General features: G+C 32.8%; 1 protein-coding gene across 2 annotated transcripts in view; it reads right to left on the bottom strand.

Annotated features, from left to right (window-relative positions):
• Positions 1 to 25818, bottom strand: part of LOC143239707 (sodium-dependent serotonin transporter-like) — a 60812-nt gene that overhangs the window by 29731 nt on the left and 5263 nt on the right. For both annotated transcript variants that reach the window (XM_076481116.1, XM_076481115.1), the window contains exons 2-3: positions 18497 to 18631; positions 5093 to 5309 (exon numbers count right to left, since the gene is read on the bottom strand). In XM_076481116.1, coding sequence (XP_076337231.1) covers positions 5093 to 5309; positions 18497 to 18631 — 352 coding nt within the window. The remainder of the gene's footprint in view (positions 1 to 5092; positions 5310 to 18496; positions 18632 to 25818) is intronic.

Here is a 25818-nt window from a genome sequence, read left to right as displayed (position 1 = left end):
GCTAAGAACAAGGTGTACCTGAATAATAGTTAGAGAAATGGAGAGCACTATAATGACATCCAACAATACTAAACAAGAGAACCTTGTATTGAAATTCAGAGATATCTGTTAACACAGTTCTTGCAAACGTTGGTAAAATGGAGAACCTAATAATAAAACAGAGCTATTTCTATATCTAATGCAGTTCTACGAATAAGTAAGTTGTACTAGCTTTGTACTGAAATACAGTGAAACATGCAGATAAAGTAGTTCTCATAACCGTTAGTAAACTGAGAAACTTCGTGCTGTAATCTAGCCATATCTATACTAAATATATTTAAAAAGTTAACAATATGAAAAATATTATATTACAACAGTTGTAGCAACTACAATTCTCTTAACGGTTAGTGAACTGGAGAAAGTTGATTGGGTGCCATTACATATATTTAGATAGCGCAGTTCTCGTAACATAAGTAAACTAAAGAAATATTGTATATTCAAATTCAACTATTCCAAAGCCCATACCTTTCTCATAACATTAGTAAACTAAACACCCATCTTTATATTGGCATCTAGCGATATTTGCATCAAATAATGTTCTCATAACGATTGTAAAACTCTCGAATATATTGAAATGGAACCGAGCAATATCTGAAACTAATACAGTCCTCGTACCAGTTATTGAACTGAAGAACCTTGAAACAAAATCCAAATATTTTTACAGCTAATGCAGTCCTTGTAACGGATATTAAACTTAAGAAACCTTTTACTGAAATCCAGTTATGTATCTTGGTAACATACCTTTCAATAAACTTACTGAATTACAAATATTGTTCTGAAATCCACAGATAGTTTTTTAATTCTCATACCAATAATATGTTTCACCAACTTAACAAGAGGTAATAATAGATAGTCAAACATGTTTCATGACTTTATTTACCGTTATGAAAATGGTATTAGTTGCATATCACTAGATTTCAGTACAAGATTTCTCGAGTTTATGTACCATTATAGGACCTACATTATTTACACCTATTGCTGACTATCATTTCCTAATATTTCTGAAAACTGTTTTAGCTACAGCTCCATTTAAATACAAGGTTGAAAAGTTCACTAACTGTTCTGAAGATTGCATTGATTGCTAATATCGTTAGATATCAATAACACAATGTAATACAAATTTTGTTCCTGGATAGTATGTGTTGTTTCTTAATTGCTTATGTTGTAAAAGTACAGAAATTGGCCATTATTCCCTTCAAACTTTGCTTTTGTGACCTGGATAATGAAATTTAGAAATTAACCTATTTTCTACGTAAAAACGGACAAATTTGCACGTTTTCATTTACATAAAGTCTGAGTAAAACAACATATGAATCAAGATTTACATGTATTTATACTAAAGTTACACAAAAATGAACAAAAATGTTTAGTAGAAGTGAGTAGTTTTTCGAGATTTTCGACTGTACTCTAAATCACTTTCACGTATCAGCCCCCACATATAGTCTCTCATCATCTTTTCGTTATACGCTCCTCGGTAGCGGCGTTCAAGGTCCAGTATATCTTGGTGGAAGCGCTCGCCTTGCTCACAGGAGTATGCTTCCATGTTCTCCTTGAATGTATCAAGATGAGCGTCAAGGATGTGGACTTTCAGAGACATCCTGCGGCCCATATGGCTGTAGTTCTTCACCAGAACCTCAACCAGTTTTACATAATTTTCGGCCTTGTGATTGCTCAAGAAGCCCCGAACCACTGCGAAAAAGCTGCCCCGAGACTTTTTTCCCTTCTTAATGAGCTTCTTGAGGAATTCTGTGCTCTCCAGGATCTTCTTTATTTGCGGTCCAACGACGACACCAGCTTTGACCTTTGTCTCAGACAGCTTAGGGAAGAAGTCTCGAAGGTATTTAAAGGCTGCAGACTCCTTTTCAAGAGCTGTGATAAGTTATTTCATAAGACCCAATTTTATGTGTAATGGTGGGAACAGCACCTTCTGGAGGTGCGTTAGTAGCTCACACTCGACATTGTGCCTCCCCACAGAGAACTCAGTCCGTTGTGGCCAGTGCTTCCTGTTTTAGCGCATTGCAGTGCCCCTGCTGTCCCAAAGGCAAAGATAACAGGGAAATTTGGTAAAACCTCCTTGGAGACCCATCAAGAATGCCACCATTTTGAAGTCTTTGGTAACCTCCCAACCATACTCATCATACTTCAAGGCTTCTAGCAAGGTCTTGACGCTGGTGTATTCCTCTTTGAGGTGCACCGAATGAGGCAGGGGAAGAGACGGATACTTATTCCCGTTATGGAGCAGCACAGCTTTGAGGCTTCTGAATGAGCTATCAATGAAGAGGTGACCAGGGTTTGTCTTGATCCCTGACAGGCATACTGAAATATACCTTGTAGGCTTCACATATTTTCATCAGATACTGTCACAGAGTACTTTTTCGTTTTTGTCTTGTTAAATTGGCCACATACATAGCAGAATGCGTCTGGAGAATACTTGCAGCTTCTTGATGCTATCTCTGATAAAAAACAGATAGGTCTATGTGTTCACTTAGGCAGCTGGGACTAAATTAAAGTGGTGAGTGGTGAGCCCCTCATATATTACCATGGAAAGTTCTAGAAAATTCTAAAAGGTTCTTGAAAATTCTCGTAAGTTCTAAAACATTCTAAAAATTCTTGTAAGTTCTACAACATTCTAGAAAGTTATTGAAAATTCTTGTAAGTTCGAGAAAATTCTCTATCAGCTACTCAGCACTGAACCTGCTTGGAATGTTCTGGAAAATGGGTAAATTTGAAAATTTCATTACCTGGGTCACAAAAGCAAAGTTTGAAGAGAAAAACAAATCTTTTCCATTTACTTTTGGCATGAACAATTGGGAAATAACACTTTCTACCCAGGAACAAGATAAAGTAAAATTTTGTTACATGAGAGCTGTATTAGCTGCAGATATTGGTTGATCTAAATAAAAGCTCTCTAGTTTATTATATTTATGAAAAAATATATTAGATTCAGTTATGGCTGGATTAAAATGGAATTTAATCTCTAGTTTAATAACTGTTTTAAGGCATCTATTAGCTACAGGTATAGTTGAATTTCAGTACAAAGTTTCACAGTTTACAGTTGTGAGAGGTGTATTAGCTATACAGATACAGCTAGATATTAGAAAGGTTTGTCCAGCTCACTTGCTGTCATGAAAGCCGTATTAGCTATAAGTACAGTGAGAGGTTTCTTCTGTTTATTAGCTGTTATGACAGCTGTATTAGCTAAAGATACAGTTGGATTTCAGTAAAAGATTTCATCAGAAATATTGATATCCGTAGGAAATGTCCTCTTAACGCTTAGAAAAAAAGTGTTAAAACGTCGTACTGACTCAGCGATAGTTGTAGCTCATACGATAATCATAAAGATTAGAAATAACTTTGGCTTGAAATTTAGAGATATTTCTAGCCAAAAAAGTTGTCATGACAGCTATTACCTGGAAAAACGTTGTATTAAAAGTCTGTGATAGTTTTATATAACACAATCTCTATAGCTGAATTCGACAGCCTTTAATTGAACCCAAAGAAATATGTTGCTAAGGGATATTATGACGTTTAATAAATTGGATGATACTTGTGTTGAAATGTAGTGTTATCTCTGGTTATTATACTGATCATACAAGCTACTAAACTGGACGAATACAGTATTTAAATCCAGCGATATCTGTAGCTAATACATTTATCATAACGGTTAATGAAGTGGATAAACCGTGCCTACAAAGTCAAAATATCTAACTGTATCTAACGCTGATTCAAAACAGGTTAGAGATATTTAGAACATAGGATTGTAATCCACTAATATTCACAGCAAATACAGTTCTCGTAACGGGCGATTAAACTGGAAAACCTACTGAACAAGATAGAAATCTGTTAACAGTTCATTTCTCATAACTGTTTGCTAAATGGTTAACTTTATAAAGAAAACAAGTTATTTCTTTAAGTAAAACAATCATAATAATGATTAGCAAAGTAGTGTAATCTTTCATTATCATCCAGCGAAATCTTTACATAAAACAAATTTCTAAATATTTACTAAACTGGAGAAACCTAGTATTGACATTCAGTGACTTGATATGGAGAGATGTCTGTAACAAGTTAAGTTGTCACGACATTTTGTGTACTGGAGAAACTTGTATTTAAATAGTTATTTCTGGAGCTAATACGGTTTTTGTAACGAACAGCAAACTGGACAACTGTTGTATTGAATACCAACAATATCTGTAACTAAGATAATTATTTTAAGGGTTAACAATATGAAGAGCTCTTGTATTGACACTTATTTGTATCTGTCAGCAATACAGCAGTATGAAGCATCCAGCTGTTTCTACAGCTAATGTACTTCTCACAATGGTGAGTTAATTTATTTGTTTTAGAGAAAGCCACAGCAGACTACCTGCTGTGTTCACCGCAGGGAGCTGAACTCCAAATTTTTGTGTTGTAAGTTCGTAGACTTACCTTCGCGAGAATTGGTTAGTAAAGTAGAGAGTAACCCTGAACTGGAAAGCTTATAATGATATCCAAATATTTCTCCAGCTGATGTATTTCTCATAACGGTTAATAATCTGAAAACACTTTATACTGAAAACCGTCTATATTTATAGCTAATATAATCCTCACAACAGTTAGTAAACTAGAGAAAACTTGTTTTGAACTCCAGCGATACATGTAACTAAAGTTCTTATAGCACTTAGTGAACTAAAACTTATTGTAATGAATTGCTATTTGAACAGTTAAGCAGCTTAGATGTAATATGATGAAAGGCTACAGATTGGTTAAAGCACCGATAAGATACATATATATGATAGTCATTCTCGTATTGTTTGAAGCATAGCAAAAACACAAAATTGTAATAATATTGTAAATATTTTTATGGCATTGCGAATACATAATAATATGATAATATTGAAACATAAGGCGCATCGATAATAACTTAAGTGAGTGAATCTTATTCCAACCGTTATTCTCTTGCAAACTTCAGACATCAATTCAACAAAAGTCTAACATCAACTCGACTAATAAAACAAATTTTGTAAAGTGAAGAACGATTAAAAATATTCAGTGAATTAAAAAAACTTCTTACTCAAAGAATTCCTGAGCCGGACTGGTCGACATGTTGGAAGCGTTGACTGTCCTCTGCGCAAGGGTTTGGCAGTTGTTTGTGTTCCAGGAATTACCACACTTGATCCAGGGTAGCTCGGATGTGAAGGATGAGAACAGATAGTAAACGGCCCAGGCGATAATGGTATTGTAATACATGGCCATATAAAGGTCAATAACACAGATGGCGTAGCCTATCCCTATGGTGGGAAGATATATGTTGTTTTGTACTTGCGTCGTAACATATACTTGCAGTATGGAGAGAAACTACAGCACAGTTATTTATCAGTAACATTATCCCTGCAGTAGGAAGAAAAGAAATAGAATGTTGTGTACAGGTTTGCTAGATACATTTAAAATATGAATAAACTACAACACATTGTTTTCATTGGTTATGTTATAATTACCAAATTAGCAGCAAGAGAAGTTTTGTATGCTTGCTTTGCACGATATACTTGAAATATGAATAAACTACAACACATTGTTTTCATTGGTTATGTTATAATTACCAAATTAGCAGCAAGAGAGTGAAAAACAGTGTTGTGTGCTTCCTTTGTAAGATACCCTTGCAGTATGTAGATAAATATGAAACGTTTATTTGTTTGTTGTAATTATATTTCTATGTATTGCCTCTAGAACATAGTACGTTGATAAATACTGATTACATAGTGGTATATTCATGTGTTTAGAAAGGTAGTCAATATTCCACTAAATGGACATATAATAACCTGTAAATATAATAAGCAGGGAAGTTTAAAACAATAAATGTTGCTATTCAGTGTACTTGTAGTGTTATCTACATCGTTAGCAAGAAATGTTTCTTCCATGGTATCATAATGCAGTTTAACTGAAGTGAGGGATGAATTTGTTACTACATAATTCGTATAATGGAACTTATATGTGTAATAGGCACAAAATTTTCACGTTATTGTATAATTAGTAAAATCTAAGTTATGCCTGTAGTAGGAGAAAGTTTACACGTAATCTTATAATTACTATAACGTAATTCACACATGAAGTGAGGAGAAACTCTACACATTATTTTATGACTTGTACAGAATAACTTATTCCTGAAGTAAAGAGAAAGTTTACAAATTAATTTATAATTATTATAATATAACTTATACGAGTAGTACGAGAATGTTTACACGCTGTCATATAATTAGTATAATGTAACTTATATGAGTAGTACGAGAATGTTTACACGCTGTCATATAATTAGTATAATGTAACTTATATGAGTAGTACGAGAATGTTTACACGCTGTCATATAATTAGTATAATGTAACTTATATGAGTAGTACGAGAATGTTTACACGCTGTCATATAATTAGTATAATGTAACTTATATGAGTAGTACGAGAATGTTTACACGCTGTCATATAATTAGTATAATGTAACTTATATCAGTAGTACGAGAATGTTTACACGCTGTCATATAATTAGTATAATGTAACTTATATGAGTAGTACGAGAATGTTTACACGCTGTCATATAATTAGTATAATGTAACTTATATGAGTAGCACGAGAATGTTTACACGCTGTCATATAATTAGTATAATGTAACTTATATCAGTAGTACGAGAATGTTTACACGCTGTCATATAATTAGTATAATGTAACTTATATGAGTAGTACGAGAATGTTTACACGCTGTCATATAATTAGTATAATGGTATTTATACTTGTAGTAGGAGAAAGTGTACATGTTATTTGATGATTAGTATAATATAATTTATATCTGTAGTAACATCAGTGTTTATAAATTATTATGTTCACATTACTGTGTAATTAATAGAATAGAACTTATACGTCTATTAGGAAGAATGTTTGCACGTTATTGTATAGTTAGTATAATGTAATATATACCAGAAGTAAGGAGAAAGTTTACACATTATTGTGTGAGTAATATCATGTAATTTGTAGCTGTATTAAGTAGAAAGTGTATATATTATTGTACAATCTACTTAGCCTTGCAACAAGGAAAACGTTGACACTTATTTTATAATTAGTATAATTAAACTTATACAACAATAAGGATAGAGTTTACACAATACTTTAATCATCAGCTAATTGTAGTTAATCCACTCACGATATTAACTGTCAACGCGTTCCTGTCATGTGACTTTCTCAGACAGTCACCGTATCTTCCATCAAAGTTCTTTGAAGTTTATTTTTTTCTGATAATGAATACAAAATATTAACACATTCTTCAATGGATATCTGCTTTTAATATATGTTTTGACCATTTCCAGTATCTCCTCATTTGTTTCATATTCTGTATATGCTATTTTCAACATTATTTGAGGCCCCGCATGGCCAAGTGTGTTAAGGCGTTCGACTCGTGATCCGAGGGTTGCGGGATCGAATCCCGCTCGCACCAAACATGCTCGCCTTTTCAGCCGTGGGGCGTTATAATGTGATGGTCAATCCCACTATTCGTTAATAAAAGAGTAGCCCAAGAGTTGGCGGTGGGTGGTGATGACTAGTTGCCTTCCCTCTAGTCTTATACTGCTAAATGAGGGACGGCTAGCGCAGATAGCTCCCGAGTAGCTTTGTGCGAAATTCAAAATCAACATTATTTTAATCATTCACATTTCCAACGCTTCCATTTTGCTCTATAGTTCTTTCGTCAATGCCCAAGTCTCTGTATATATATCAGTTTCTTCTTTGTCTCTAACCTAATGTTTCTTGCTATTAATATATCTTTCAGACAGGTGAAATTTGCTCTTGAAATTTCTATCGTCTCTTGACTGCTGTCTCACGTTTACCATCTCCAGTTATTAGTTGCTCCAAGTAGACAAACTTTTCCACTTTTCTACTGTGTGGTCATCCATATTGATGTTAACTCTGACTTTTGGTTCTTATCTTCTTCATATTCATGCTAAACCAGTACTCTAAAACTCTAAATTGCTGCTGCTCACTAAGTCTTTATTCTTTGTAATGCTTCCCATGACTCTGCCAATATCGTTAGGGTGCCTCAGCTTCATATATTAACCCCTCCAATTCTTACTTCCGGGAACTCATTTATCTCACTAACTTCGTGTTCTGTGTAATTGATTTTTTTATTTCTTTAATAATTTGAGTTTAAGCACGATTTTTACCAGCATGTTATAATCCGAATTTACATCAGCAGCAGGATCACTATTTCTTACACAGTTTCTGAAGCGCTGCTTTACCAACTCACAGTCTGTTTCGTTCCCATGAATATATCCTGGGCTATTTCATGTGTACAATTATCTTAAAGGTTGTTTAAAGAACGTGTAACTATCAGGAGATAAACTTCTGGGCACAGTTGCAGGAGTTTGTAACTTTTCCGTGTCCGTATGACCAACATTATTTCTAAATTTTCCTACATCAGTCTTTTAGCTTTTAAATTGCCCATGACTAAAACTACGTCTACTGTGTTACATTGGTTACAACATATCTGCACATATCATCATGTATGATAACCAAACTAAATGGCTTGTATTCAGTCTAGATCATGATGACTATGTCTGAGATAAGCCTGTACTTTTGCACTGATCAAGAATATTTTCTGTCCACCAGAATGGCGACTCCACTCCTGAATTTATCTTCTAATGAAAAATATTTTGTCTGGTTCCTCCTATCCATCTGTCACGATTCTAGCCATTTAACTTCAGTTAGGTTTATCACATTTAATCGAAATATGTCCATTTACTGTAAAAATTATCAAGCTTACATGTTTAATAAAGTGTTCTGATGTTCCTCTTTAAGAAACAAACTCTACCACTGAACTCAGATACTGAACTCTCGATTGACTTTAAATCACACTGGTTATTTTGTAGATTACCTTTCTGGGTAAGTATCTCTTCTTTGTCGTTATTCACAACACAACTTGCGCAGGGGACCTAGTCTTCTTTGTATAAGCTTCCACTCTCTGTATCATAGCCTCTACAATTACTATCTTTGGGTCTCATACTGTTTTAGATCTCAGACTCTTCAGAGATGACTGGCCATTCATCCTGCTAAGCGTTAAGACTGTACTCTAGATGTGACACATACTTTGCTGTCATTCGCCTTCAGAGCTTTTGTTCCTCTATCTTGTTCAGATCTTACGTCACCCCTTTCGTATCCAGTCTCTATGCAATTAGGAGGTAACATCTCCAAACTACATCGCCGTTGACTTCATTTTCCTCACCTATTTTGCAAAACTGTCCAGTGGAGATACCGAGATATGGCCGTTGACGTCTACAACCAAGTTCTCGAAGCTATAAGTGAAAGTTGAGGAGTTCTGGAACATGAGCTATCCGAGTCACACCATTATTAACAAAGTGCATCAGCAGGTCAATCAAAGGTCCTAGCCCTCACAAAATATCTCCATATGAACAGTATAATGTAACTTATATCTGTAGTGACAAAAAGGTTTACATGTTAGTGTATAATTAAATAAATCTAACTGATACATATTATTGGTAAAATAAAAAGAAAACTTACACATTCTGGTATAACTAGTACAATGTGACTACTATTTCCATTAAGGAAAAATCTTTACGCGATGTTACATACTTAGTAAAAATAAACTTAAAGCTGCAGGCAGGAAATAGAATGTTTACACACTATTGTATAATTGTATAGTATAATGTAACTTGTACTTGCAGTAAGAAGAAAGTTTACACGTTGTGATATAGGTAATATACTGGACCTTATACCCGTATTAAAGATAAAGTTTACACATTATCGTATAATGGAACTAATATATACAATAATAATAAAATGTACACTTATGTATAATTAGTACAATAAAACTAATACTTCTAGTAATAAAAAGTTTACACCGTACTGTGTAGTAAATATATTTTATACATAAAGTAAAGAAAATGTTTGCACATTATTATATAATTAGTACATTGAAAGTTATAAGGAAAGTAGAGAGAAAGTTTACATATTATTGTATAATTAGAATAATTTAACTGGCACCTGCAGTAATGTGCAGTTTTATACGTTATTCTGTGATTAGAATAATTTAAGATTCACCTGTAGTGATCTCTATCTTGTATGGGTATTTGGGTATTGACGTTTATATACCCAGGAGGGTCAGGTTTCGTTAACCTCTTCCTCCTTCCTTGAAATTTTGGTTTTACAACTGTCAAGTGTATTTACATATGGTACAAGTGGGCCAGAGTAACCCGCACTTACTCAGACCCCTTTTAGGACAATGTCCATGCAGAATCTACACATACACTTGGTGCAAATAAATCATTTCTCTTATAGTTCCATAGATTATTTGCACATTCATCAGTTAGATATTAACTATAAAACGTTTACATAAAAAAAACTTTCAGTGTTTAGTAATTAATCCCTAATTTAATGTGTAGTCTAGTTTATAGGTGGCCTATTATTTATTTAGAAAATATATATTCACTGGGGAAAGGCCCTTAGGTCTATCCTCATCATGTAAACAATACCTGTCAAGTTCGCTTACTACTTCATTTTTTCTCCAATTTTTGTCAAAATAGTTTATTGTACTATGTAGGAGTCTATCTGCTATTGTTTCAATGTGTGCGTATTTATACATGAATTATGATGATGTTGTTCTGGGTACTTTATAAGCTGTTGTGAGTGATGTATTTTGTATTGTTTGTGGTTTTGTTTGAAGTAGTTTTTTGCTTACGTTTATCCATGCAGGAGCTGCATAGTCAATGACGGATCTAATGTATGTTTTATATATTTTTATGATGTTGTCTGCCACAGCTCTACTGCTCTGCCAATTAGACTCCTAGCATATTCTTCGCCAAGTTTTCGTTCTAATATTATTTAACCACGTTAGTTTTGAGTCGAACATAAATCCTAAAAATTTTGCAGATGTAGCAGTCTGGATTTGTTCTCCATTCATGTACATCTGTGATTGTGTTTTTTGTATTTAGTTAACTTAGTGAATACTACTAGTTGTATTTTAGTTGTGTTTATTTTGATTCTGTATTTTTGGCAATATCCATTTATTCTATTTAATTGTGGTTGCATGTTTGTGGCTCCTATTGCTGGTGTTGGTGCACTTTTCCAGACTGCTACATCGTCTGCAAACTGTGATGAGTATCCATTATTTGGATTTTTTAGAGGCATATTATTCACGTACATGATGAATAGGATAGGGCTAACTACCTCTCCTTGAGGAACACCATCTTCTTTAATGAAACTCTCAGAAAAGGTCCCTTCAACATTTATTCTACATGATCTGTTTTCCAGAAAGTTAGATAGCCAGCGAATAATTCATCCCATTTCTTGCATTCGGAACCGGAAGCTGTTATGCCATACAGTGTCTAATGCCTTCTCAATATCGAGAAAGCAAGCGACAGTGCATTCTCGTTTATTAAAACTATCAACAGTTGCTTCGGTTAATCAGAATAAGTTGGTCTGTTGTTTGTCTGAATTTTTTTAAACCATTTTGTTTTTCTGGTAATTTTGATGTTGTCTTCAGGAATGTTAGGGCCTGTTACTAATTATTCTCTTAATAATTTTGCCAACACAGCTGGTCAGGCTGATTGGTCGGTAGCTATTTGGGATTTTGACTGGCTTTCCTTCTTTATGGAACATTAATACATTTGCATGCTTCCAAGAAACTGAGATATAACCAGAGTATAATGATAGATTAAAAATTGCTGTGAGATGTTCAAATAATTTCGGAGTGTCTTTCTTAAGAAGAATTGTTTGTATACCATCTTCTCCTGGTGTTTGTCATTGCTTATATGAGTTCTTGTGCTGAAATTGTGTTTGTGTCGTCGTTTTGTTGTTGGTTTGATAATTGTTTAAGTCTACTGGGAAGAGTGGTTTGAATAGTTCACTGTTGTTTGTTATAAAGTTATTTGCTTTATTATAGAAGTATGTGTTCATGTCTGGGTCATCGTGTGTTTTAAATGTGTTTAAAGTTGTTGTTTGAATATTTCGGCTTTTTCTTTATTTATATATGCTGTGTATGTATTACTGTGTTCTAGGTATTTTCTTGTATCTCCATTTATGAGTGTTTTTAGGTGTGTCCAAAATTGTTTCGGATCTGTTTTTCATTACGTTTGGTGGAAAATCGTCCCATTTTTCTTGTTTTAATAATTTAATTTCTGTTCTGAGTTGGTTTCTTATTTTATTTATTTGTGTTTTTAATTCGCTGGCTCTTGTCTCCATGTGTTGTCGTCTGTGCTTGATTAGTGTTAACAGTTGTTTATGTGGTTTCCATGTATTATTTATAGTTTGATGTTGTTGTTCTGGTGTTGCCTGATTTGCTGCGATTTGAAGGCATTTTGTAATTATTTGACAGTAGTTATCAATATCTCTTTTATTTTTAGCTATTGTTATAATTTTGTTTGGCAGTCGATGGTCGCTGTCTACATTTTTTCCTACATGAAATTTTTTTAGCTTTTGTCTCATGTTATACGAGCTTAGGCATACGTCTAGTATGTCATTAGTATCAGTAGCAAGACACATTGACATCTGCAGTGATTGTTTGTTTGTTTTGAATTTCGCGCAAAGCTACTGGAAGGCTATCTGCGCTGGCCGTCCCTAATTTAGCAATGTAAGACTAGAGGGAAGGCAGCTAGTCATAACCACCCACCGCCAACTCTTGGACTACTCTTTTACCAACTAATAGTGGGATTGACCGTAACATTATAACGCCCCCACGGCTGGGAGGGCGAGCATGTTTGGTGCGACCGGGATTCGAACCCGTGACCCTCGGATTACGAGTCGCACGCCTTAACATACCTGGCCATGCCGGGCCAATGTAATGAGTGTAGCGTAACTTATACCTTTCGAACGGATAGAAACTTACACATTGTTATATAATTAGTATAACGTAACTTATACCTGTAGTATTGACAGAACTTACACATTATTATATAAGTAGTATAACGTAACTTATACCTGTAGTATTGACAGAACTTACACATTGTTATATAATTAGTATAACGTCACTAATACCTGCAATTCGGAGAAAACTTACACATTGTTATATAAGTAGTATAATGTACCTTATACCTGCAGTACGGAGAGAACTTACACATTGTTATATAATTAGTATAATATAACTTATACCTGCAGTATTGACAGAACCTACACATTTACACATTGTTATGTAATTAGTATAATATAACTTATCAACCTTTAAATATTATTACACTCGTACAGTAAAGATATAGTTTATATGTTATAGTATAATTAGTGTAATGTCTGTTATTTCTACAGTAAGGATACAGTTGATGTAAGTAACGCGACTTATACTTGGAATAAATAAAAAGTTTACACATTTTTTGATAATTGTTATGATGAAGTTTATAAGTGTATTAGGGAATTTGTACATTAAAGTAAAATAAATAATTAAAGTCTAATAAATGATACACAATTCAAAGTTTAATAATATGTAATGACTTATTATGTTGCACCGTTATTTACACAAAACTACAATCAATGTTTACAGTATTTCATACTATATATGTGGCTCTTCATATCGATTTAATAATTTTGCTTTTGTAAATATCATTTCTATCAATTTTAATGTTTTTGGATATTACAATTACAACGTTAATTGATTGAGCTTTAGTTGTGGTTTTGATACAGAAAATTGCACTTTGTCTGTACGATTTCTGCTGCGGCTGAAGTTTCTATAATATTCTTCCTTACGTGACGCTCACCAGTGGCACAGCGGTTTGTCTTCGAGCTCACAAGACTAGAAACCGCTTTTGGATATCCGTGGTGGGCAAAGCACACTCATTGTATCGCTTTGTGCTTAGTTTCAAACAAATCCTTGTGTAATCTATATACATTTCTGTAATATGTACTTTAAGTTCATTTTAGTTTGATCAATATGATTATTACCACATTCACATTCTATTCTATGAAGCCCAGTTTTTATTTTATCTGTATTTTACCTTTGGTGCCCCAACATTTTCTTTATATTAAGTTATAGGTTTAAAAATTGGAGGAAGTTTTGATGTTCTTAAAAACATTAAATAATTGTCCTGTTAATCCTGAAATAAATGATAAATTTACTTTTTTCTTTAGTTTCTTTCATTAACAGATTTTAACTCAGCACTTTAACTACCTTTGAACTATTACTAAATTTATTAAATGTGCTATCTACTATTTTTATTGTATTTCAGATTTTATAGTGCATACTCAAATGTTTTACTCATCTTTATAATAAATTTGGCTAAAATGAAAATTTTCGTAGATCATTTTTCTATCTCTATTTACCATATTTGTTATAAATTCCCTTTTAATGGCCTGGCATGGCCTAGCGCGTTAAGGCGTGCGCTTCGTAACCTGAGGGTCGCGGGTTCGCGCCCGAATCGCGCCAAACATGCTCGCCCTCCCAGCCGTCGGGTCGTAATGTGACGGTCAATCCCACTTTTCGTTGGTAAAAGAGTAGCCCAAGAGTTGGCGGTGGGTGGTGATGACTTCCCTCTAGTCTTACACTGCTAAATTAGGGACGGCTTGCACAGATAGCCCTCGAGTGGCTTTGTGCGAAATTCTAAAAAACAAACAAAAACAAACCCTTTTAATGCTGTATTCAATTAGCAACCATATATTACTTATCTCTTCGTATTTATAATGTATTATCAAAGCTCTATAAATATAAGTATGAAATTCAAAAATGTTTTGGGTTCTGCAGTAAGGAGAAATTTACACATTATTGTATTACATAACTTAAACCTATATTAATGAGAAAGTTTACACTCTATTGTATGATTAGTATAATGAAACGTATACTTGCAGTAAGAAGAAAGTTCACATGTTATTATATAATTAATGTTGGGTAACGTATAGCGCTATTAAGCAGAAAATGTACACAGTACTGTGTAATTAGTACAATATAGGTTATACCCGCAGTAAAGAGCAAGTTTGCACATTATTGTGTAACTGGTATAATGGGACTTATACCTGTAATTAGAAGAAACTTGACATATTATCACATGATTTGTGTAATAGAACTTGTGCTTATGAAAGAAAGTTAATACACTGTTACATAATTACTGTAGTGTAACCTATCCCTGTCCAAATAGAGAACGTTTACGTTTTGCCATCTAGTTAATTTGTTATAATTTATATGCACACAGCTTTTCACACCGTCATGTGTTATATTAAAAATTATAGCTCTTATGAAATTAAATCTTTAAAAACTAGTAGGTTTTGAATTTCCTTGAGATGTCTTCATTCTTAGTAATAATAGAGAATTTTGGCGCCTTTGCTCTAAAGCTGTATTTTTACGCGTCCAGACAAATGCAAGGGGTATTTAGAGTGAAATGTTATTATTTCCTCATATATGTGTGAGTTTGTGTGTTTTTCTTATAGCAAAATCATATCGGAGTATCTGCTGAATGAATATATGTTAACTGCAATTTACCAAAGGTCCTCTTTAATAGGCTAGCATCTCTCCTCTGTTAATAGTGTTATGTGTTTTATAATAAGGAGCAAATTCAATAGTTAGAAAACGTTAACCGAAATTTACACTACTTATGAACAATATAGTGAAGTCATCTGTTTGTTTTAGTGCTTTGTTTTTGTTTTTTCAAGAAGGCAAAAAGGATAATTAAATACACTAAGCACTATGATACTGAGAACATTTGCTTGCGATTTGCACATTAAATCTCCAGTATCCAAACTGAAAATGTTCATTTGCTAAATCATAAAGGGCGACCATACTGTTTGTCGTGTAAAAAGAACATGGATAGATTTTCGCAATTACGAATATAGTTGTAAGAGTTATATTGTAAATCATGTATTTTATAAAAAGTTAGTTTAAAATGTTTTATGCTGGAATTATGGTTTCCATCTTTCTTATCCTTTTAAATGATAGTAAGATGTTCATAAAGCAGTTGAGCACACTTGAATGTATTATGATTACCGCGTTTTACTGAACTAGTATAATAAAGGCTTACGGAACGAAAGTAAAATTGTATCGCTCTCAACAGGGAATTTTGATGAGACGTGTTTCCTGTCCAGATGGCTATATTTCTTACGCCCTTGGTATAAATTTGTTGATTGTATTAGTCATATATAGTTGGTCTAAGCAGAAGTTTCCCAAGCTTCATCTGAGGAGTCATAAGAAAATAATTACAGTTTGGCCTACTTTTGTTCTGAATTTTAAAACAATTTATATTCGCCCTAAGAACGTGTTGATTGCTCTGTCATGCGGTTACTATGTACTTCTGGTTGCCGTTTGGAGCTCTTTAAATCTTTGAGTCTCTAAATAAAGGTGCATAAGAAAATGTTTGAGAAACGATAGTATAAGAAATGTAAAATTCATATTTGTTTTTGAGTGTGTGTGTGTGTTTGTGTGTGTTTTTTATGTGTGAATATAACTTCTGATTAAGTATGAGGCTGCTAAGAATGTACGGTTGTTTTTTATTCAAATGTCAAACTAAGTTTGTTTCTAAGAAAAACAAAGTATTGAATTTGAAGAAAATGTGTTTTGTAAAAGATATTACTTTTCTCACTTAATAGTAGCCAAGCCTAAGAACCTGACCGAACGTGTGTGTAATAAAGCAGCAATGAAACCTTGTAAATATAATCACACTTGTACATTGAAGTGCTCACAAGTAAAAAACAGCAAAACGTAACTCTAACAGTAGAAGCCATAAAACTTTGTTGTATCCAAGATATGTGTGAGTAAAACGGATACGTATTGTGCTATAATATGAAAAAAGTAACTTGTGCTTTCAATAAGAATAAAAGAACGAAAACAAAATTCATAAACTGAGCAACTAGGTCCTTGTCGTTTAGTATATAGTGTGATCTAAATAATACCGGTAATTAATAAAGCACATATAAAAACACACATACACACGCAATCATATGTATACATTGTAAACTAGTTTTACGACTTTGAATTTTAAAAGGGAAAAATAATTTCACAAATATATTCTCACCAATTAAACTACAATAAAACTTATGAATTTCTGTATATCATAGTATGATTGGAAGCGTTAAAATAAACTGTCGTTTCTGTTTGGTAGTTATGTGTGATTACATATATGTTTATTATACTGCTTATGAGTTGATCTAATGAAGTTCAAGTTAATGGGTATTTTCAATTAAAAAGTCACTAACTAAAATATAATATCAAATAATGAAACGTACATTTTACTCAACAATAAAATTATTTATCTAGTATCAATTGAAAGGGATCAGTTATTGGAACGTAAATTTTAACTGAAAACAAACGAATTATTAGTCTTCATGATTAACTGAAATAAGCCACATATGAAACACAAGTTTAACCAAAGAAAAAAATAAAAATAAATAAATATTAAACTATAACTGAAGGAGAAATACTGTTGAGATAAAAATGTTTTATGGGGGGTAAAACAAATTACGATCCTTTAAATACAATGAAGACAGTCATTTGTTGAAAATCAATCGTGTTGAAAGAAAATCAAACTTTATAATTTGTACAAAGACTTATTAACTCGTCAATTTAGATATACAATTTCTAACATGGAAGTTGCCATTTTTGGAGAGGTTTATTTTGTTTCAGTTTTACGTCTATTATATACATACACGATAATTAATTTTTAAGATATTTGTAAAACCAACGTATTCTGGGTGTCATGTCTTTACTGAAAAAAACATCTTAAGTTCGCGTTAGCAAATCATTTTATTCTCAGGCGCACGTACATGACAAAGTTTGTTTCAGAGCGTAATAAAAGTTTGGCTTGAACAATGAATATTAAATTTAAATATAAGTTATGAGTGTACTTAATTTTTTAAAACGACGTTTGACAGTTTGTTAAAAGTGACAGAATGTAAATTAATAGAAAATATTATGAGAAGGTACAGTGTTACAAGGATAGCTTCGTCTAAAAATACTTTAAATTACTTTCGTTCAAATAGATCTGCTAAAAAGGAGAGAAATTAATCTTGGTTCTGTAATTTCAGATACCCGGGTTAAAAACCGAGCGAGAAATTTTCTAAGAAAACGACGTCTGAGTATCACCTAACTGCCAGGTGTCGGGTGCCGTGTTGCTATGGAAACATTAAAACATCCAGTTGATAACAAAGCTTCGTGACATTCTGAAATGACGATAAAGCCAAGGTTCGAAGATAACTGGACCATAGAGGGCGCAAGGCTCGAATGCATAATAAATACATCATCATTGAACCGTATGATGAATTCCGGGACTCGTTGATTGGTTATCGTGACTGGTTCTCTTTCCGTTGAATAGTGAAATAAAATCATTCAGGCGTAAAAAGTGGCGATTAAAGTTATTAGATTTTGCTTGTTATCCAGATAGAACGTTTTTATTTGAAAAGTCTCAACAGTAATATTTTCTGAAAACCTTTCTAAAGTTATATACCATTCTGTCTAACTTATTTATGTCGAAAACCACAAGAATATTAGTTTTGAAAAATGAAACAAATAAAAATAATAGATTTACCTTTCATGATCGGACACAACTTGCTCCAGATAGTTAGGCAACCACTGCGGTAGTACTGACCCAGAGCTAACTCCAAGTAAAACAGGGGAAGTCCTCCAAATACGAACATGATTACATATGGTATTAAAAAGGCTCCTGAAAAAAAAAAGCTTATAATTTTGAACGATATTTTATATTTACAAAATTATATTAATGAAACATTTCGCAACTTATGGTATCGTGTCCTGATAATAAAATACATCAACTAATATATTTGATAACAAAATATTATGTTTATGCAGCTAAGTTCAGTTGAAATAATGTGTTTATATCAACTTATGAAGTTAAAATATATCTATTTATACAGTCACAAATGTAGTTTTATATGTATATGAAGCTTTAGATCTGTTTTTCTAATTAATTTATTTTTGTTCATTATGCTAAAAGCTTTGTTCCTCTTATAAAGTGAAAGGTTTGATTCTGTTAATATATCGAAATATGTAATTCTATTTGTATAGTTAAAAATATTTATTTTTCAATCTACTAACGTACTTTTACTCGGAACAGTAACATCATTAATTGAAGCATTATAATTAAACAGAACAATTCTCCTTATTTAATATTAAAAATCAAAGTATAAAATCTTGTCTTGTTCAGTTGCAGTATCAACTTCAACTTACCATGTTATAAACTCAACCCCCCAGTGCAATATGTTTTGAGAATGTTAAGTTACAGGTCAAATTTTGTAGCTCTAACACACGAAAGACGGTTAAGATTGGTCTAGTGACAAAAAAGTGTAGGTCTCCCAACGTATTGTTAATATATATATTTTAGTTATCACACTTTAAGGTTTACTTCTTGGAGCATATATTTAAATGCTGGTTAGCAAATAAAATATTAAATTGCGTATCTTAAACATTATTTTCTGTTTCCCATATTTAAATAACTTTAGAAATATATCATATTAAAAATATATTTTTTTTTATATTGCGATCAGACTTAGTATTCACATAGAGAACCATCTCTCTAGATGAACCTAGGATTTCTTATCTGTTTTTTAAATAAACTTTATATAAATTACAGTTAACTCTGTCACATACAAAACTTCCTTTTCCTTCTCTTATATTGTTTTCCTTTTGATAATTGACAGTTTACATATAAATTTAAATTGAATGTTAGTTAAAATAAATTTCTATTAACTGAATATTTTTTCCAAAAATCACTTTAACCACATCATTTGACTAGCTATGTATATTTTGTTCTTTTTTTTTTTTCTTGTTGTTAAGTGCAAAGCTATATAACAAGCTCTCTTTGCTCTACCCTTTTCAGGTATCCAAATCTAAATTGTAGACTTTTAATTCCCCACACTTACCGTAGAGCCATCTGGGGGAAGATTATTTATAAACGTTTTATTTATACTAGCGTTGGAATAATAATATCAAGAAAAGTGACACAATATTTTTAAGTGTGTTTTATAAATGTCTTCAAAATTAGTTTTAGCTAAATACAAATGTTTAAAATAATACTTACTGAATAATTCCTTTAAAGAGGATATTTTTGAGTTCAAAAAATCTAACTTTCTTTATTTGGTATTAGAAATAAAGAGAATAATCTTTGAGCTCCATTCATTGAAATAACTAATTTAATATGTGTAGGACGATTGTTATAAAAATTCAAATAACAGCACGAATTGCTTTGTTTGTTTAAAAACATCAATTTTTTTACTTACCAACTCACGATAATCGTATCTAAAATATATTATCCTGAATTACCATTGAACAGCACTCCCGCTTTTATAAAAATACCAACATTATATTTTACATCCAAAATGATAAAACAATCATCTATGTACTTATTTTACGCTAAATTTAAATATTTGACATCCGTACTGGGTGGGGATGGGGGCTCAAAACCCTGCCTTCGTTCTCTTATGTCTCGAAAATGTTCGCAACTATTGGAAGAATCGTCTGATCCTACACCTTACGTTCAACAAGTTATTAGGGACAAAAATGTTTCGACTTTAAAATGAATGACATACAAGGATTTTTAGGTTTTTACACTGAAAGAAGTAATTATAATATATTATTAAATGTTAATGCGCAATAATTCACTATTTAGTTTTAGATTATAAAAGTGTTTGTAAGACCAATTCAGTGAAAATAAAAGAGATTCTGTTTGCTTCTCATGGTTTTCCACTCTACGTGTAACAATGCACAGTCGTCATAATCTCTCCTGTCACATCTTTCCCTAAAAAGTCTTGTCTTACGAGGTGCAAAAGTGCCCTTTCTTGTTAGTCCTGCCCCTTTAATGTCCTATAACATTACTGCTTGATAAATATTCTTCGTAAATACTAGGTCAAAATTCCTATCGTTAGGTTGACAAAGATAGGATAAACTTCGGTGCTCATAATATAACATATATTTATTTATATATCTGTCATTGAAATACAATAATAATGATTGTACCTTTTTCTCTCTCTTCAGAGACTAAACTGAAAAGAGAATTCGGGACGTAAAAGCCTAATCAAGCAAACGAATTATCCACTTTTTTAATGTTATTAACTGGTAGTAATAAAAACAAAATCCTGATTCTAGTATAAACGATGTTATCATTACCCCTTGTAGTTAGCTTTCTTACGATAATTTGATGTTCCTTTAGAAAACTTAAATACACGATGAATTACTAGCTAATAACAGTTAATCAATAATAGATAGAGTCTCATTGTATTTATAAATCGGTTATAAATACACCCTTCCTATGTCTATTGTTTTGTAATTAAGCACGAAGTTACACAATGGACTATCTGTGTTCTGCCCACCACGGGTATCGAAACCCAGTTACTAGCGCCCCTATTTCTCCTAAAACACTGCATTAAGAAAGCAAGCAAACAAATACAGAAAAAAAACATTCACAAAAAAATGAAGTAAATATATATAGCGATGATTAATATCATTCCTTCAAAAATGTCATTCATACTAAACTGTTTCATTTGGTTTTGAAGGAATTATGTTAACCCTACATTTACTTTCTTTTTTTGTAAATGTTTTTCTTGAGTTGTGCATTCGTTGATTGGATGTATTTTCTGCTTTAGACTGGAGTTTCGCCTATTGAAGGCTCGTCAGCATAGTTTGTATCAGTTTGGGTAAAGTAAAAAGGACTAAAAACTTCTTAGAAATTATAATTATATTTCTTACAAACCTACTACATCTTATAACTTATCTACGACGTAAATTCTGTGAGTAGTTGGTGATGTTGCACAGATTCAAAAAAGTGGAGCTCCCCATAAGGGCAGTTCGCATGCCAAATTCAAATGAACAAGTATTTAAATATATGTTTTACTATTCTTGGAATTTATTTATTAAATAACAATTTTAAAATAACTTTGAAATTAGAAAGACAATTTTATACAGCCTTTAACCACAAAAAGATCAATACAAAGTTATAAATTATCTTCATCATTGTTAAAATCAAATATTTTGTGTATATCTTTCTGGAAATTTCCTGTTTGGTCAATGGAAATTTTACAGACTTACATCACTAAAAACTGGGATTCGATCCCTATGTTAGATACACTATAAATATCTCAGTATGGTTTAGAACTAAGACAAACAAATGTTTCTAGACGTTCTTGAAACAAAACATCTTACGTCTTTAATATTACTGTCATAAGAAAATGTTTTGCTTTGACATATAAAATTTCACTTAGAAGATCAGTGGTTTTCTTTATTTCCTCCTACACTACGCCTACTCTGAATTTTCGTCGTTTTTCTTACTACAAATCCTTAATGTCATCAGTCATCGGTTGCTTAATAACATGAGCGGGTGTTAAAAGAGTATCTTTTTTTTCGACCCCTTTTCCTCCTCTTTTCAGTTATCACTGAGTTCGTGGTTAATACGTTTACTTTGAATTAGAAATTAAACTACAGTAACTTTAACATTTTTAACAGGATGTCCTGCTTTTCACAAGATCTTTTCCTGCTTTGAGCAGTCCCAGAATTTGTTTTTATTGTTTCGTGTGTATGTTTGTGAATCAACTTTATTTAATCGTGTTTGGTTAGTGTTAGTTCCCAATGCCTAAATAAGGACGCCCATGATATTTTGGTTAAATATTCATCTTCATTAGATGGAGTGGAACCTTTGAAAACGTTAGTTAAGTCACTTCTCACAACTAAGCCTTCTCAGTGAGAAAAGAATTTGAATACTCTAACATCTTCTCAAAATGATATATTGCTTAAACACGCAGAAAACAAAGATTTAAGAAATGTCGACTAATTTCATTTTAGAGGTCCGGAAATTAGTAAATAGTGACATCGCAGTAGAAATCAGATACGCTAAAAAACTGTTGAATATCTCCAAAATCGGGCAATCGAAAGTCTTGATTTACTGTCCTTTGTCTTGTGTTAGACAATTTGGAATGATACCTGGAGTTGCTATGCTAATGAACCAACCATGCAGAAACATTTAACCATTCTCCACAAGGCTGGAGGGATAACATTTAATACTGGAAATGATATTATAGATTGTAATGCATACCATTTACGAACTACTGTAGCTTGCTGATCATCCTATTGGACAGAAGATCAGCTGCTTAAGTATATCTTTCTCTGCTCCTGAGAGTCTGAATCATAATTTGAACTTTGTGTTATATTTTCCAGGAGTGGTAGATGGATACGTTTATGCTTGCGGTTATTCAGAACAGATTTAAAAGTGTCTCTTGAACTTCTGTGGAACATTTCTATTTTATTAATCTTACACGAGAAGATGTACATTATGATGAAACTTTGTAGAATGGACGGCAACTGCCTGTTATGGAGACACAACTGTAGAGAACGACGTTCCGAAAGTCTTCCGCCTTTCGTCTTCAAGTCTTGCCGTCCATTCTACAAACTTTCATCATGAATACTCTGCCTAAAAAATCTATCAAAGGATGTACATCATCTTCTGTAGTTTCATGACGATTGTCCTTTTTTTTGTTCTACAACGTGATGCTCATAGCCTTCAACACCGTGAATATCCAAATAACATTTCTTAGTTAAGACCAACCTCACGTTTTTTGTTTTATGTTTGTGTAAATCTTAGCTCAACTTTATTGTAGTTTATATTCTACCTGGTTATATAACATATAGAGAATAGACTCAATCAGGGGCGAGACAGTCTTGTTTTTTTGTCAGACGGTGTGTGTTTTATTTGTTATTTTGAATTAATAGCGTTTCCCATTTACGAACGTTTTGTAAATAGGACTACAAAAATAAATTCTATTAATGTTTATAATATTTGTGCTAATTTCTCTCATAAATATCTTGCATTGTTGATTGATGCCAGTTACACTTGTACCTGTTCTAATTATTTAATCTTTCATAAAATTTATTAATGAAAAATTAACTGTTCCTAATTATGGAATGATAGGATTGATAGGTTTTGATTTATTTTGGATATATAAAAGCAACGTATCCATCTCCCATCTTGAATTGCTGGACTAAAAAATGCGGTTACCCAACAGCACTGATTCCCGAACTGAATAACGGGATTTATCCATCACTTTATAAAGCACTCAAGTTCCAAAGTTGGAGCGCGGTTTTGCAACACTAGGAGGTGAGCCACGGATCTTTGGATTCACAATTTGGCACAATAACCACTATTTGAGTATTTTTTGATTAATCTCCTTCCTAGCCATTATGTTAGTCATTCTCTAGAAATATAAAGGAGCTCAGGTTGTGTTTTCTTCTTCTCACCATTGTACGTCAACACCGTTTCTGACATTTTCTTTTGGTGAAATTTTAGTTCAGGCCGTAGTAGCCTTAAAGCTCTTCACTATGCTTTGACATATAAAATTTCACTTAGAAGATCAGTGGTTTTGTTTATTTCCTCCTACACTACGCCTACTCTGAATTTTCGTCGTTTTTCTTACTACAAATCCTTAATGTCATCAGTCATCGGTTGCTTAATAACATGAGCGGGTGTTAAAGAGTATCTTTTTTTTCGACCCCTTTTCCTCCTCTTTTCAGTTATCACTGAGTTCGTGGTTAATACGTTTACTTTGAATTAGAAATTAAACTACAGTAACTTTAACATTTTTAACAGGATGTCCTGCTTTTCACAAGATCTTTTCCTGCTTTGAGCAGTCCCAGAATTTGTTTTTATTGTTTCGTGTGTATGTTTGTGAATCAACTTTATTTAATCGTGTTTGGTTAGTGTTAGTTCCCAATGCCTAAATAAGGACGCCCATGATATTTTGGTTAAATATTCCTCTTCATTAGATGGAGTGGAACCTTTGAAAACGTTAGTTAAGTCACTTCTCACAACTAAGCCTTCTCAGTGAGAAAAGAATTTGGATACTCTAACATCTTCTCAAAATGATATATTGCTTAAACACGCAGAAAACAAAGATTTAAGAAATGTCGACTAATTTCATTTTAGAGGTCCGGAAATTAGTAAATAGTGACATCGCAATAGAAATCAGATACGCTAAAAAACTGTTGAATATCTCCAAAATCGGGCAATCGAAAGTCTTGATTTACTGTCCTTTGTCTTGTGTTAGACAATTTGGAATGATACCTGGAGTTGCTATGCTAATGAACCAACCATGCAGAAACATTTAACCATTCTCCACAAGGCTGGAGGGATAACATTTAATACTGGAAATGATATTATAGATTGTAATGCATACCATTTACGAACTACTGTAGCTTGCTGATCATCCTATTGGACAGAAGATCAGCTGCTTAAGTATATCTTTCTCTGCTCCTGAGAGTCTGAATCATAATTTGAACTTTGTGTTATATTTTCCAGGAGTGGTAGATGGATACGTTTATGCTTGCAGTTATTCAGAACAGATTAAAAAGTGTCTCTTGAACTTCTTTGGAACATTTCTATTTTATTAATCTTACACGAGAAGATGTACATTATGATGAAACTTTGTAGAATGGACGGCAACTGCCTGTTATGGAGACACAACTGTAGAGGACGACGTTCCGAAAGTCTTCCGCCTTTCGTCTTCAAGTCTTGCCGTCCATTCTACAAACTTTCATCATGAATACTCTGCCTAAACAATCTATCAAAGGATGTACATCATCTTCTGTAGTTTCATGACGATTGTCCTTTTTTTTGTTCTACAACGTGATGCTCATAGCCTTCAACACCGTGAATATCCGAATAACATTTCTTAGTTAAGACCAACCTCACGTTTTTTGTTTTATGTTTGTGTAAATCTTAGCTCAACTTTATTGTAGTTTATATTCTACCTGGTTATATGACATATAGAGAATAGACTCAATCAGGGGCGAGACAGTCTTGTTTTCTTTGTCAGATGGTGTGTGTTTTATTTGTTATTTTGAATTAATAGC

The sequence above is a fragment of the Tachypleus tridentatus genome, chromosome 13 (genome assembly GCF_004210375.1).
Source record: "Tachypleus tridentatus isolate NWPU-2018 chromosome 13, ASM421037v1, whole genome shotgun sequence".
Classification (NCBI taxonomy): domain Eukaryota; kingdom Metazoa; phylum Arthropoda; class Merostomata; order Xiphosura; family Limulidae; genus Tachypleus; species Tachypleus tridentatus.
Note: the sequence above shows the minus strand (reverse complement) of the source record. Positions and strands in the feature narration are given on the sequence as shown.